Genomic DNA, 15142 nt, shown 5'->3' with positions numbered 1-15142 from the left:
GTGGTGGTTGTGGGAGGGGGAGAATAACAAGGAGATTTTAGTGGAGTAAAAATTCACTGTGACAATATTATGACACAGCAGCAAAACAAATATTATAGTGTTGGGCTGAATTAAGAAAGATACAATATCTGGAACTAGGGGTACAATAGTCTTGTCATACTCTGCATGTGTCAGTCCATTTTTTACACCACATTTTTTAAGGAAACACGTAGACTGCAGCACTACAACACGTCCAGCTTGATGAAAGAATTGAATAATTTTTTTCTATGAGTAGCACTGTCTTCAGTGACAGTTTTGAAGGACTACCATTTGGAAGATTTATCCTTCTTGGTCCCTAAAACAAAACTAGAAGCAATGGGACTGAAGCATGATGAGGCAGATTAATGCTACGTGTTAAGAAAAAGCTTCTGAACAATTAGAATTATCCGGGGTTTATCCTCATGGGAGGTTTTAAAGCCAAGCCTGGATACCAATTCCTTAGGGATGGTGAATGACACATACACGTTAACCTAGTTGGTCTCTGAAGTGCCTCCTCTGTGATTCTATGAGTAAGAAGAATTGGGAACAGAAAAAAAATTGGTAGACCAATTGGGACACTATTGAAATAGTGTCTGATATAGTAATAGTAATATTATATATAATAATATAATAATTCTGGCTGATTCAGATTCAACATCAAGGCATCTAAATGCGCAAAGGACATGTGCTGGACAGATTAGAAGTGACAGCTCCTGTCAATTCATCCTGTGCTGAGATTAAGTATATTGCCTAATAGAATATGATGGGGACAGCAAGGTGGGGCAGTGGACACAGTGCTGAGCTTGGAGTCAGAAAGACTTATGTTTGTTAGTTCAAATCTGGCCTCAGGCACTTACTAGCTGTATGACCCTATGACTGTACTAAGTAGTGAGGTGACTGTTGACTAGATTTAAAAATTAAAACAAAAACCTGGGATTTGTGTTCAGATTTCAACTCAACCATTCAGCAAGTCACTTCATCTCTAAAGCCGTAGTTTCTTCACCTATAAAATATGGGTGATACTTTCACTAGCAGATCACAGAGTTGTTGGGCGTGAAGCACTCTGTAAACCCTAAAATACCTTATAAACATGAGGGGTTATAAAGCAAATAGCTCTTGATTTCTTCTCAAAAGATCTAGAGTCCTAACTGCTGCATAATAGTTGTGTGACCTTGACCAAGTCACTTAACTTCTCATTGCTTCAGTTTCTTCATCACTAAACTGAGCATGATCATATAGCAAACTTCTTGGGTTTGTTGTGAGGATTAAATAATATAGTATATGCAAAGTTCTTTTAAAATCATAAAGCCATGTAAATTTTAACTTAACAGGTCTTTATGGTAAAATCAAGGTTAATGTAGCCCCCTCAAAACAGTATTCTAGCAAATTTAGTTCAGCTTTAATGATTTTCTTTTGTTAATATTACATTTTTGTAACTTTAATGAAGCCTTGTTAATGTTCACTGAGGATAAGTTCCCCCCAAAATTCCTCAAATTGTTTTAACAAATTCAGTATTTTAGAAAATATACTGCTCTTGCTTTTACATGATGAGGTGTTGTTATTACCTTGATATAAAGAATACTTCAGAAGTGGTTTAGAAATTAGGAAATTTCTTTCAGGATTATTGATACTTCGATTCTTACCATGGGAAGAACTTAGGAAGAAGAATGAACAGAGCTAGGATCCTGGTAGTAAATGGAAGCTTGAAGAAGCAACAAGAGCTTTCAGAATTCTCCACTTCTGCTTCTCAGTCATCATCCTTTCTGTCCACTGATATCCTTAAAGGCATAGTAGCTAGTGAAAGGGTATACTCTGAATAATTACTCATTCCTTAATATCTTTTTTTAATATTAAAATAGAGAGGAATAAATTTAAGCTAACAATGTATTTTAAAGCTCAATTGTTTGACAAATGTTAAAATACTATATGGAGATATTTTAGCAGGTTTGCTTTTTAACCTTTGAGTTAATATTTTTGATTTTGTAAACTGTTTTGATGAAAAACAGCTAAAAGATGTGAAAGAAATAAACAAGCTGTTTTTACTTTTTTAGATCCCAATTTTGTTCGGACATTCCTTACAACATATAGATCTTTCTGCAAGCCTCAAGAGCTACTGAGTCTTCTAATAGAGAGGTCTGTAAGTTTAAGATTTTATCATTTTAAAAACATAAGTTAAGATTGAGTTGCCAAGTTTGTATTTCTTAGAAACATTCTGATTGTTTCGTAAATATTAATTCATTCAGTAACAATATATTATGTTATAACATTATTTAAAATGAAGCCTTTTCATGATGGTTTGCTTCTTCATAATTTAGTAACTTTGAGCAATTATTAAATTCAAAGACTGTTAAAATTTATTATAAGTAGATTCATTATTCAAAATTTCTTGATTTCAACTAAGTTATTAGATTAGATTCTTTAGATTCTTCTGAGAAAGAGCAAATATAAATAGAAAAAAAAGGATTGTAGTTGTTAATTAGCAATCTGTCTCATTCTGTACCAGGTTTGAAATTCCAGAGCCTGAGCCAACAGAGGCTGATAGGATAGCAATGGAAAATGGAGATCAACCCCTGAGTGTGGAATTAAAACGATTTAGAAAGGAATATATACAACCTGTACAGCTTCGGTGAGTATTCGGGGTAAATGGTAGTGCACGTTTGTAGAGAGCTCCAAGATTTTCAGGGCACTTTATGTTATACACATGTGTGTGCGCACATGTGTGCATGTGGGTAAAGTTTTGTTTGATCCTCACTACAAATCTATGATGTAGATGCTGTTATTATCTCCATTTTACAGATAAGAGAACTGAGGCCAGAGAGGTTAATTTGACTTGTCTATATAGTATTGGACACAGAATTCACATCCAAATCTTCCTAATTCCAAATGCAGCACATTACCTACTATACCACACTGCCTCTCAGTTATCTACATATCAGAATTATAAAATAAGTCTTTGAACAGCCTCTAATCAAAGGTACTACAGAAAATTGACCCACAGACTTGAGTTACTTTTTCATTTAGTGCTCACTGACCAATATAGAAGGACAAATTTAGGTTCTTAAGTAATTCACTCAGCTTTTTTTTTTAAATACCATAGAGTACTAAACGTATGTCGGCATTGGGTAGAACACCACTTCTATGATTTTGAAAGAGACACAGATCTTTTGCAACGACTGGAAGAATTTATTGGAACAGTAAGGGGTATGTTTATTATGTGTTTTGTCTTTTTAATACATGTGGTAAGCTCATGAGTATTATAGTCAGTCATATTTGACATTAACTACCGGTTAATATAATCATAATGTGCCAATGTGAGCCACCACAACTGTTTTAAAAATTAATAAATTCATCAGTTTATTAGTCTACAAACATCCAAAAATAAATTCAGTTTTTTTTTTTATCGACCAGCTATTTAAATTTACTATGACTCAATTGGTTGTCTTAACACTAGATAGACAAATCCTTGAGACGAGCAAAATCAGGGATGTTATTGGTTAATAGATAATAATGTTCTCCATGGGAAAACTAAGAAGTCCTATAGCTTTAATCACCACTGGACACATCAACACTTCCTGGTTTCCTAATTACATTAAAAATGATACAATAATTTATCAGTTGATAATATATAAAATGATAGCATATGAATATAAGATTCATCTTTGATATAATTAAAGTAATATTCCATAAGTCTGAGTTTTCTTATATCAAATTTTGCTGTGGATCAGTTTGAAAAATTATTTAAATTATTTAATGCTCCACTTTCTGGTTGTCATTTGCAGCATATGACTTGAGGTATAAGAACAATCTAAAATAGACATTGGTGATAGGTGTGCTATTCACTTCTTTTTTTTGTTTTAGTTTTTTGCTTTTTGGAGGGGGGAAGGCAGGGCAATTGGGGTTAAGTGACTTGCCCAAGGTCACACAGCTAGTTTTTTGTGTTAAGTGTCTGAGGCCAGATTTGAAATCAGGTCCTCCTGACTCCAAGGCTGGTGCTTTATTCACTGTGCCACCTAGCCACCCCTCCCATTCACTTCTTATTGGTGAATTGATGTGCTAGTGGAAAAACCAGGAAGTTAACTTAATAATTTAACCTGACAAGAGGCTAATTTACTTCTAAAGACTTCTCACCTTGTTAGTGATTTGGGGTTTCAGTCTACAATATATTCCAGAAATTTAATCTCAAAAATTGAATAGAGTTCAAATGTAACTTTTAATTTAAAAAAAAAAAAAAATATATATATATATATATATATATGTTTTAATCTAATACATTTTAGGCAAAGCAATGAAGAAATGGGTTGAATCTATCACTAAAATCATCCAGCGGAAAAAAATGGCACGAGACAATGGACCAGGACATAACATTACATTTGAAAGTTCACCTCCTGCAGTTGAGTGGCATATAAGCAGACCTGGACACACAGAGACTTTTGACCTGCTCACCTTGCATCCAATAGAAATTGCTCGACAGCTCACTTTACTTGAATCAGATCTCTACAGGTACGCAGTTTGACAAACAGAAGAAACATGGTTTTTATGCAAAATAACTCTATTATTTGTTAAGACTTTTTAAGCACTAAATCATTCTATATCACAGTTCTCTTTCTGTAATTGCACAAATTATTGCATGTAAGAAATTAAAATTAATCATAATTGTCTTTTGTTGCAAGATTACACTAAGGTGGAATTACAAATGCTTTTTTTAAAAGCCATCTGAAATTTTAAGCTTTACAACTTATCAGGTATCTAGAGATATATTTATCAAAATATTTGCATTTCTGAGATCACCCTATATTGTGAGGTAAATCAATGTTTTTTTTTAAGTCTTCCCACACTTACCAGGTATGCCAGGTATGCCAGCAGCTAAGCTAACACTATCCTAGTTCAGTAATTTTTGCTGATAGACTATTAGATGAAAACATTTTTAATAGCAGTAATAAGATTTTCTTCTATTAGCTGTCACTTTGAATATGAAGTGGACAGTGGACTGTCCCAGTTAAAATTGGGGAGGCTGATTACCAGGAAAATGGCCACCAGGCAATACAATTTTTTGGCATGGTAGTTCATAGAATGCTTGTCACAAACTTAAGGAGGAGTGTTTTTCCCAACAAAATCAGGGGTCATTCAAAATGTTATGTGTTGGGAACCTTATAACTTACACATAAGTTTGGAGAAACCTCTGCTGCCCCTAGGCATATATGCTAGAATCAGCATTGAAACAAAGGTCAACCTATATAATATGTTAAATATAAGCCGCAGCCTGAATTTGCATATAGAAAATTTCAAGTTTTGTTATCTATGTCAGATCATCTTATACCATCATAGGAAATAGCAATTGATCTTTTAACTAAAAAGTGATCTTAGTCATTAATAGTCTGCTGTGTAAGAAATCATAAAACCAGGGTTCCAGATTCCTGGTGATTTTAATTCAAAGTGACTGGTATATTATGGAATCATTCTTATGTCAAAATTCTAAACATTATACTATTACTAAGGGCATTTTATTGGGTTAGCCTGCATGAGGTGGAAGGTAAATCTTGATGCTTCTTCCCATAATAACTTTATAATTATGTAAAAACAATACATTCACTCTATTAAGAGACTGACCCAAAATAATGACACTGCTTCCTACTCTTCCATTCTCTTTCTCAATACCTCCAAGTTCAAAATAGGAAGGGGGAAAACTTCCAACTTGTTTATTATTTATTAGCCAATAAAACTATAGGAAACACCCCACACCCATACAATGCCAGCATTTATGCCAATGGACTTACTACTAAAATAACCTCTGTAACTCTACTCCTGTCTTCTTCCTCTTACCTTTCCCCTAGTGAATGGAGGTCTTGGCTACAACTCTCTTCTAAAATATGGCCAGGTATACTCTACCAGACTTACATTCTGTTTTGATGTGTCTGGTATCCCTAAAGGTGCTTTTCCTAGTGAATTAAAAACCTAAGTTTGTATTTAAAATTTTAGTCTCATTTATTTGAATGACTTCACAGGAAAACTAGGAACATGTGAACATTTATCCATCCAAAATTGGGAAGATGATGGCGGAGTTTTTAAATAAAAGATTCAAAAATCTGCATTATCCATTTCCTATGTCTTTTTGTTTTTGGAGGAGGGAAGTCAGGGCCATTGGGGTTAAGTGACTTGCCCAAGGTCACGTGGCTAGTTAAGTGATAAGTGTCTGAGGCCGGATTTGAACTCAGGTCCTCCTGACTCCAGGGCTGGTGCTCTACTCACCACACCACCTAGCCACCCTGATTTCCTATGTCTTTACTATAAAAAGGCAAATATATCACAAAACTCTACTGTTAACTTATTGCAGATATTAGGGACTCTCTTTGAGGTGATTTCCAATTTATTCTGTCCATCATCGTTGTTTTCGTATTGTCTCCTATGTTGGTGTCAATTCTTGGAGATCAGGACGGTCTTTTGCCTTTCCTTGTTATTCCTAGTGCCTTAGTAGTACTTGGTATGTAGTAGGCACTTAATGTATGCTTAATGACTGACTGATGTATAAAGACACCTTTCTAGGCAGTGGCCAGGTGCTTGATAAATGCTTATGGACTACATTTTTAAAGGATATTTATATAATTAGAACATATCTTTTATGTTTTCAGAGCTGTACAGCCATCAGAATTAGTTGGAAGTGTGTGGACAAAAGAAGACAAAGAAATTAATTCTCCTAACCTTCTGAAAATGATCCGCCATACAACCAATCTTACTTTGTGGTTTGAAAAGTAAGTTATTTGAAGCTTTCTTTATTTTCATGGTCCATCGAACTAATTTTATCTTGAAAGTGTGGAACTTTGGATGTTCTGTCGTAGCCAAAGTTTATCAAAGGCATCTTGACAGGACTACTTGGCCAGTGTTCTTTAAAGAATAGTGAGAGGATAAGTAGTGAATAGGTTCCTATAATTCGTGTAGTAATTTTTCAGAAGCAGAGACTATTTTTTAGTAAGGGATGAATTGGAAGCCAAAGTATGGATAAGGAATTGAAAGAACTTACTGAAGGGGAAAAAAATGTGTTTTCTCTTACTTTTACATTAATTCTTTTTAATCACTAGCACAATATACATACAGAATTTTGGTTTACTGACTCCTTGAATGTTTACTCCTGGTTTCTTGTTTATAAAGCAAAAAATAAATTTCAGCATGCCCAGTAGAGAAAATTTTGATAATAAAGGCTTACTGGTCATTTTCAGCTCTTTGCTCTCAGTAGGATTGAACTTACTGAATGAGAAAAAATTGGTTCAGTTGTAATTTTATGTTTGAGGAGCCATCATCAATTAGAAGTAGGTATTGGATATAAATATATGATAATTGTTAATCATCCATGATTGCCAGACCAATAAATGGTAGCTTAGATGTACATGACACTTCATAGTTTATAAAACTTAAAATAGATTAAGTATTTGCTGGGTAGAGTGGCTTTTTTAAAAAATCTTTTCATTGTGGCAATTGATTAACATTACTTAAACTTCCTTAGGAAACGGTGACTTTCTATTTCAATGTCTGTTCTTTTATCTATTTCTTTTTTTTTTTTTTACCAACCACTTATGCAGATCAGTCAGATAGAAGTTGTATCTTTTGCACACCGTATCTTCCCATTTTTGTCTTTCTAACTTGGTGTTGATTTTTATCTTTGCTTTAACAAACTGATAGTCTAATGTTAGATCATATATGATTTGGAAATGACTCCCTCTTTAGTAAGCAGTCATTTACTGTCCATTTTGATGTAATCTATTTAATTTTTTATTGTTGATATATGGACTTTGCCATGTGTAGCATCTTCCCCCCACCCTGAAGAAGGTCGATAATGATAACTAATATAGAAACATTCTGCATGATTACACATGTATATATCAAATTATCTCTATCTATATCAAATTATCTGCCTTTTAAATGAGGAGAAAGGGTATAGAGGGAGGGAGAGAAATTTGGAACTCAGAATTTTTTAAAAAGCAATGTTAAATTGTTTTTACGTGTAATTTAAAAAATTATATTTGGTGCATTTCTTATTGCTAGTAAGTTTTTATCTGATATTAATACTAAATTTTCACATTGTAACTTTTACCCAACTTTCCTATATATACAGACTATATGAAGAATAACTATACATGTGTTGAGGGTATCTTGATGAAGGTAGCATAAGACAACAACCAGGTTTTCATGAATCACATTCTACAACAGAACATGTCTTTAAAGTCACACTGTTGATTGAAAGGTTTAGGGAACTTAAGATCCACCTATGCCTACTTTTGATCAAAAAAAAAAAGACTTGATTCAGGAAAGCAAAATTACTGCCTTTATATTAAAAACTCTCCTCCAACAACATTTCTCCTATGCATATGTTAGAAGCATGCAAGTTTTCTTGAAGGATATAACAATAGAGGTAAATGTGACCATTTAAAGTGAGACATAAAACAGGGTTAAGGATATTCATTAGAGGTGTTTGATTTTTGTCCTGGAAGATACCTAGCAGTACTGAGTACAAATTGAAGAGGGAGTCCCTATACATGGTGACAGCTCCAAATTCTCTTGTTTAATGATGATATTATACTTTGTTGCATTAATTTCTGTAATATTGCAGAATCTCCTAACTAAAATGATAGAATCTTGCAAGAATTTGACTTTAGCAACACAGAAAAACCAAATAGATAAAGAGTGGCTGTTGTCCAAACTATGATACTCAATTGACTGAACAGATTGAAAAGTCAATCCACTGGCACAATGCATATAGACATGGAGCTGAGCCCAGGATTTGAACAGTAGGAAGACAGTGGGCTGGACTACATTTGGGAAATTATACAAATCCTTTAATGACCCCAAGGCTCTCCCTGAAACAGTGACCCATCTTTTTAATATCAGTATTCTTCTGGTCATTCTGTACAGCTGTAATTCAAGAAATACCAGAGTCTCAAAAGAAGTGCAAAGTGTGGGGAGAGAGAGGAGCGATAGCTTATAGTGAAGAATTATACTGGAGAAGCTACACACATGTCATCCTTGTGCTGTTCAAATAACCCTAGGTTTAGAGTCAGTTGCCTGTGTTCAAGGCTTAGTTTTGCTATTAGCTGTAGGTCCTGTGTTATCCCTTAATGTCTCCAGGTTTTAGTGTTCTACTTGTAAAATGAGGCTTTGCAACTAAGTGGCATCTCATTTCCCTTCCAGTCTTTATTGGTATGATTCTTTGATCTTCAGAAAAATTAAGTGGTCAGGAAGGGATGAGGACCTGTCATCTGGCATGTTGGTATCAGTTCTCCTTTGTGAGCTCCATTGGAATCCACAGTCTAGAGGAAGCATATTTGGCAAACCCCCAAGGGCAAGAGAGGCACAGAATTAAAATGCAGAAATAGGTCATGTTTTACATCCTTAAGATCCCTATAGCTGTAGGACCACACCTATTTGAAATATCCTGTAGCCTAACCTTATTGTTTGCCTACTCATGGGAAGTATTCTCATTATCCTTCCAGTTACTCAGGTTTGAAATCATGAAGGCATCCTCAAACTCCTTCCTTTCCCTTACCTCAATCCCATACAAGTATCTCTATGTCTTTCTAGATAGATGGACATAGACATCATTTACCCAGTCTTCTTGGTGTTCTCTCTAAAATCTTGTGCCTTGTTCCACTCACATGGCCACCACTCTGCTTTAGCACCTCATTATCTCTCTCCTGGACTACTACAACGGCCTCCTCACTAATTTCTGTGCCTCCAGTGTCTCTCCTATCCCATTCATCCTCTACTTGGTTGCCAAAATATTCCTAAAGCACAGGTCTAACCATGTCACTCCTCTGCTCAAGAAAATTCAGTATCTCCTTGTTGCCTCTAGAAATAAAAACTCCTCTACTTTGTATTTAATACCTTTCATAATCAAGTTCCAACTCTTTTTTTTAAGACTGATTCTACTTTATTCCTTTTCCTCTGCATTTGAGCCAAATTGGCCTAACCAATATTTCAAACACATAACATTCTGTCTCCCTCTTTGTGCCTTTGCACAGACTGTTACCCATGTCTGGAATATTCTCCAGACTCAGCTCCAGTGCCACCTTTTAAGTGTAACTTTTCCTGTTACTCCTAATTACTAGTGCTCTCCTCCTGCCCCACTGAAACTCTTATCTATATTCTATATACACATTTATCTCTCTGTGTCTGTGTTGTTTCTGGGTAATAGATCATAACTTTCTTGGAAGCAGAGACCATTTCTTTTTGTCTTTGAATCCACAGTACCTAGTAGGATCTGTGACACAATAGGGTGCTTAATAAGAACCTGATAAATTGAGTAGAATTAAGATTGTACATATTACCTATCTTAATTATTCTTATCTTGTTTGACTTAACTATTTTCATGAAATATCCTTTGGTGTTTTATTTAAATTTGTCCACTCTGTTAAAACAAAATTTATCAATGAAGGAATCTCCCAATAGGCACCCTCAATGTGCTAGGGGATTTCCTTAATTTCACCTGATAAGAATATATAAGGATACATATGGGAGCTGTTCACCTCTTTTCCCTTCAGCCTCACCGTATGATGGCATCTTTTACTCCTGTTCTTCAGTTTTTTTATTTGTTATGTTTTGTATCCTGCTCACACCCACCACACACTTCTCCATTGTTCTCTGTGTAAAACTTGTACCATATCAATATTGACATTTTTATTATAAGGAGATATAGATATACACATATATATATATATATAGAGAGAGAGAGAGAGAGAGAGAGATATAATAAACTATAAGTTGACTATCCAACTGCGTAGAGTAGCCCAGGTAATAAGACATTCTTCACACACTTCAAACACTTTACCATCTGTAGATGGTTAGACCAAATGCTTTTAAGTAGTTATAGGTCTATTCTAGAAGGCTTCACAGTTTTCTGAGGTTTGATGCTAACCAGCACAACGTCAGCCACAAATAGGAGTATCTGGATGACTTCACCATGCCTAATGAATCTTTCTTCAACTTGGACTCTGCACTGGATCTCAGTCTTTCCAAATACTATAAATGGTGGGAGAGCAAATATGGTCTGTAAAATTTGAAACTTTCTCTTAGCATAGAATACCCTGTGAGTGAATTTAGTGTGCCTATGTAAATATATAGCTTCCAGGTGTTCTTTAGCTTTCAAATATAAAATGATTTCATTTTCATTAACTTTCTACAATTATAGAACTTAACTTTAGTAGTTGATATCAAACCCAAATCATCATCACAAAATGCTTGGCAATTAAATGAAGAGTAGGAAATAGAGGTAATGTTTTCTTTCCAAAATAATTGTCTCTGAAACATACCCGCACAGCGATGATAGGTCACAGTGCATCTTCTCTCTCACTTCTGGAAGTCTGTCAGATACAAATGAAAGGATTAAAAATCAAAAGCAGCCTGCCTGCATGAATTGAAAAGACTATAACTCCTATCAATTGTATATATCTAACTTGGAAACTCCTTTCTACTTACATTATCCTCTGACAAAGTCCTACATTGATACCTCTCTTCTTGAGATGGAGGTGAGCCTGTATTCTTGAAGGCTGTGCAAGTAGAACACAAGTTCTAGTAGGTTCTACCAAACTAGAAATTCTTTTGAGTGGTTTCAGGAAACATATTAGGTCCACTGTCCAAGGAATAGCCATGTATGGCCAGAGAACCTCATCACTAGTAGTTTGGTCACAAGGAGCAGAATTGGCAGTAGTGGGGTGGGGACTTGGGGGGGGGGGGATAAAACAAAATGGTCCTTGTTCCTATGTAGCCTATTACTTAGGCTTCTGTAGTGATAATAGGATAGAATGGAGCAAAAGGTACTAAGAATCACACTTGTTAGATTGTCTATGAACATTAATTTAATTTTTGATATTTGAATGTCAAGATTCTTCTCCAATCAATGAATCATTAGTTGTACCATATCAGTATTGACATTCTTGTCATAAATAAGTGAAAAGATATAAGAAAATTGGCCAAACAGTATATGCTCCATGTTCTCTTTGGAGAGGTAAAGGAGATTATAGAGTTGGTTTTCTTATGTACACAAAAGATCATTTCATAACATTAAATCATCTCATCTTCTTGTCTTCATGATGACCATTAACAAAGAAAGAACACCAAGAATGCAATTGTCCCTTATCTACCCAAATGTGCTGTTAATTATTAAATAGAGGAATTCTATGAAGAACTCAATGAAATTCTCCAAACCAAGTCAATATATGCATTTATACTTCAATGCAAAGGCGGACATATAGTATGGTAAAAGGTATGTTGAAAAACATGGTGCAGGATAAAAAAAAATGAGAGGCCAGATACTTATAGGCTAATCAGAAGTTTTGAACACATATGATGATTATTTGACTCCTGGAAGACGCTGGGCATGCTGAGTACTGAATAATATCATAACAAATGAAATCTACTTTATCCTAATGGTTGGAAATTGCTGGTCACCAGTGTGGGATTCATTTATGTCAGTTGCTTATGTGCAATCAAAACACAGAACAAAGTTAGAAACAAACACCAAATTATACAGGAGCATACAAAAGAAAAGATGGTGTGAGCAATTACAAAGTTTCGACCTGACCTGTTGATGAACTATTGGTGCCCAAATGCCAGAAATAAGCAAAGGAAAAGCTTTTTTACTCTCCTACAGAAGATTAAACAAAAAATATGGCATTAGCCACAGCAAAAAAAGACCGAAAGAGCCCATACATTCTTTATATTGAGCCAAAAATCATCATCATAAAATGCTCAGCAGTTAGGTGAAGAGTAGGAAATGGAAATAATGTTTTGCTTCTGAAAGAATTTCTTCTAGCCAACAAATTCTTGGTTTCCTTACCAAGTGTAAAGGCAACGGAAGCCACAGGAAGCACTAGTTTAATATGTAAACTGGATTGTGAAACATTAGGGAAAGAAACAGTGCGTAAAATTCTTAACAGAATCTCATAAAATAGCAAAGAGCAGAGGAGGTGGAAATAAGACTGGATGAAGTTTGGAACAAGATCCAACTGGACTAGTTCATCTAGGAACATTTACAAATAAAATTATAGACACTAATAAATAGCTGAAAAAGGAGATAAATCTGCATTAATCTGATCCATTAACACATCATTCCCTAGTGTAAGTAGATGAAGATGGTACTTAAGAAAATGGAAGAATGGCTAGGCCAGGTGAAGTACAAAGAGAAGAAAGGCATGGCAGAGGCAATTCTTCTTAAAGCATTATGGTTTTCCTTTTCAAAGAATTTAAAAGAAGGTAAGGTACCAAAGGGCAGCTAGATGGTGTAGTCGATGGAGTGCTGGGCCTGGAGTCAGGAAGATTCCTCTTCCTGAGTTCAAATCCAGCCTCAGACACTTACTAGCTATATGACCCTGGGCAAGTCACTTAACCTTGTTTACCTCAGTTTTCTCACCTATAAAATGAGCTGGAGAAGGAGATGGCAAACTACTTCAGTATCTTTGCCAAGAAAATATCAAATGATGTCATGAAGAGTTGGACATGGCTGAAACAACTCAATATGAAAAACAAAGTACCAAATGATTGGAAAAATTGAGGTCGGTACTGATACCAAAAAGGGGATCAAAAGTATATCAAGAAGAGGGGTGGCCAGGTAGCACAGCGAGTAAGAGCACCGGCTCCAGTGTTGAGAAGACCTGGAGATCGAATCCCGGGCTCAGACACTCAGCACCACACACAGAAATAACTGGCCGTGTAACCTTGAGCAAGTTACTTAACCCCGATGTCTTAAAAAAAAAAGTATATCAAGAACTACCAACCCATATGTCTACTTTGTCATTTCTATAAAAATCTTTATAAAAATAACCTATAAAATATTGAGAGTATAGATGGTGACAAGCAGTCAGTAAACATTTATTAAGGGCCTACTATGTTCCAGGCACTGTGCTAAGTACTAGGGATACAATGAAAGGTAAAAGACAATTTTATCTTAAGAACCTCACAGTCTAATGCAGGAGACAATGTACACACAAGATATGTACAAAATAAATAGGGATAATCAATAGAGGCAAGGCTCAGAATTAAAAGAGATTGGGGAAGGCTTCCTGTACAAGCTTGGATTTTAACTGGGACTTGAAGGAAGCCATGTGGCAACGAGAAGAAAGAGAACATTTCATGCATTGGGAATAGCCAGAAAAAATGCCAGAGCTGGGAGATAGCATGTCTTGTTCAAGGAACAGCAAGGAGGTCTGGTCATTGGATTGAAGAACATGCTGGGGAGGCAAAAAATGTAAGGTATAAGAAGACTGGAAAGAGGGGAAGAGGATGCGTTATAAAGAGCTTTGAATACCAGGCAAAGAATTTTATATTTGGTCCTGGAGATAATAAGGAGCTGCTAGAGTTTATTGATTGAAGTGGCAAGGGGAGAAATGATGTGGCCAGAGCTGCATTTAAGGAAGATCTCTTTGGCAGCTAAGAGAAGGATGACCTAGAATGGGGAGAGACCTGTAGCAGGGAGACCAATAAGCAGGCTGTTGAAATAGACATAAGGTGATACCAACCTGCACCAGGGTAGTGACAGTATCATAGGAGAGAAGGAGGCACATGTAAGTGATGCTATCAAAGTAAAATTAATAGGCCTTGGTCACAGATTTGGATGGGGAACAGGGCAGAGGTGAGAGTGAGAAGTCAAGAATGACATCCAAGTTGTAAAGCAAGTGGTGGTACCCTAGACAGTGATAGGAGAGCTTGGAAAGGGGAAGATTCTGAAAGGACAGGTAATGAGTTCAGTTTTGGACAAATTGAATTTAAGACATCTATCAGATATCCAGTTTAAGATGTCAGAAAGGCTGTTAGAGATGGGACACTGGAGTTCAGCAAAGTTAGGGCTAGATAAGTAGAGTTGAGAGTCATCAAGATCAAGATCATAATTTAATCCACCCAAGCTGATGATTATAAGCAAACTAGAAGAGCAAGGAATAATTTACCTGTCAGATCTATGGAGAAGGGAAGAATTTATGACCAAACAAGATAGAGAACATTATGAAATGCAAAATGGATGCTTTTAATCAAAATCAATTAAATTAAAAATTTTTTGCACAAAGCCAATGCAACCAAGATTAGAAGTGAAGAAGAAAGCTGGGAAACTATTTTTATAGCCAGTGTCTCTGATAAAGGCCTCATTTCT

At 35.5% G+C, this 15142-nt stretch overlaps 1 protein-coding gene across 2 annotated transcripts in view; it reads left to right on the top strand.

Annotated features, from left to right (window-relative positions):
* SOS1 (SOS Ras/Rac guanine nucleotide exchange factor 1) overlaps positions 1–15142 on the top strand; it is a 206784-nt gene that overhangs the window by 146652 nt on the left and 44990 nt on the right. For both annotated transcript variants that reach the window (XM_069108616.1, XM_069108617.1), the window contains exons 11-15: positions 2070–2151; positions 2522–2644; positions 3116–3219; positions 4296–4518; positions 6645–6764. In XM_069108616.1, coding sequence (XP_068964717.1) covers positions 2070–2151; positions 2522–2644; positions 3116–3219; positions 4296–4518; positions 6645–6764 — 652 coding nt within the window. The remainder of the gene's footprint in view (positions 1–2069; positions 2152–2521; positions 2645–3115; positions 3220–4295; positions 4519–6644; positions 6765–15142) is intronic.

This window comes from Petaurus breviceps, unplaced genomic scaffold, assembly GCF_028583685.1.
Source record: "Petaurus breviceps papuanus isolate PSGF00001 unplaced genomic scaffold, PetGlider_PUasm1.0 90407, whole genome shotgun sequence".
In the NCBI taxonomy this organism is placed as follows: Eukaryota; Metazoa; Chordata; class Mammalia; order Diprotodontia; family Petauridae; genus Petaurus; species Petaurus breviceps.
This window is presented reverse-complemented; position numbering and strand designations above follow the sequence as displayed.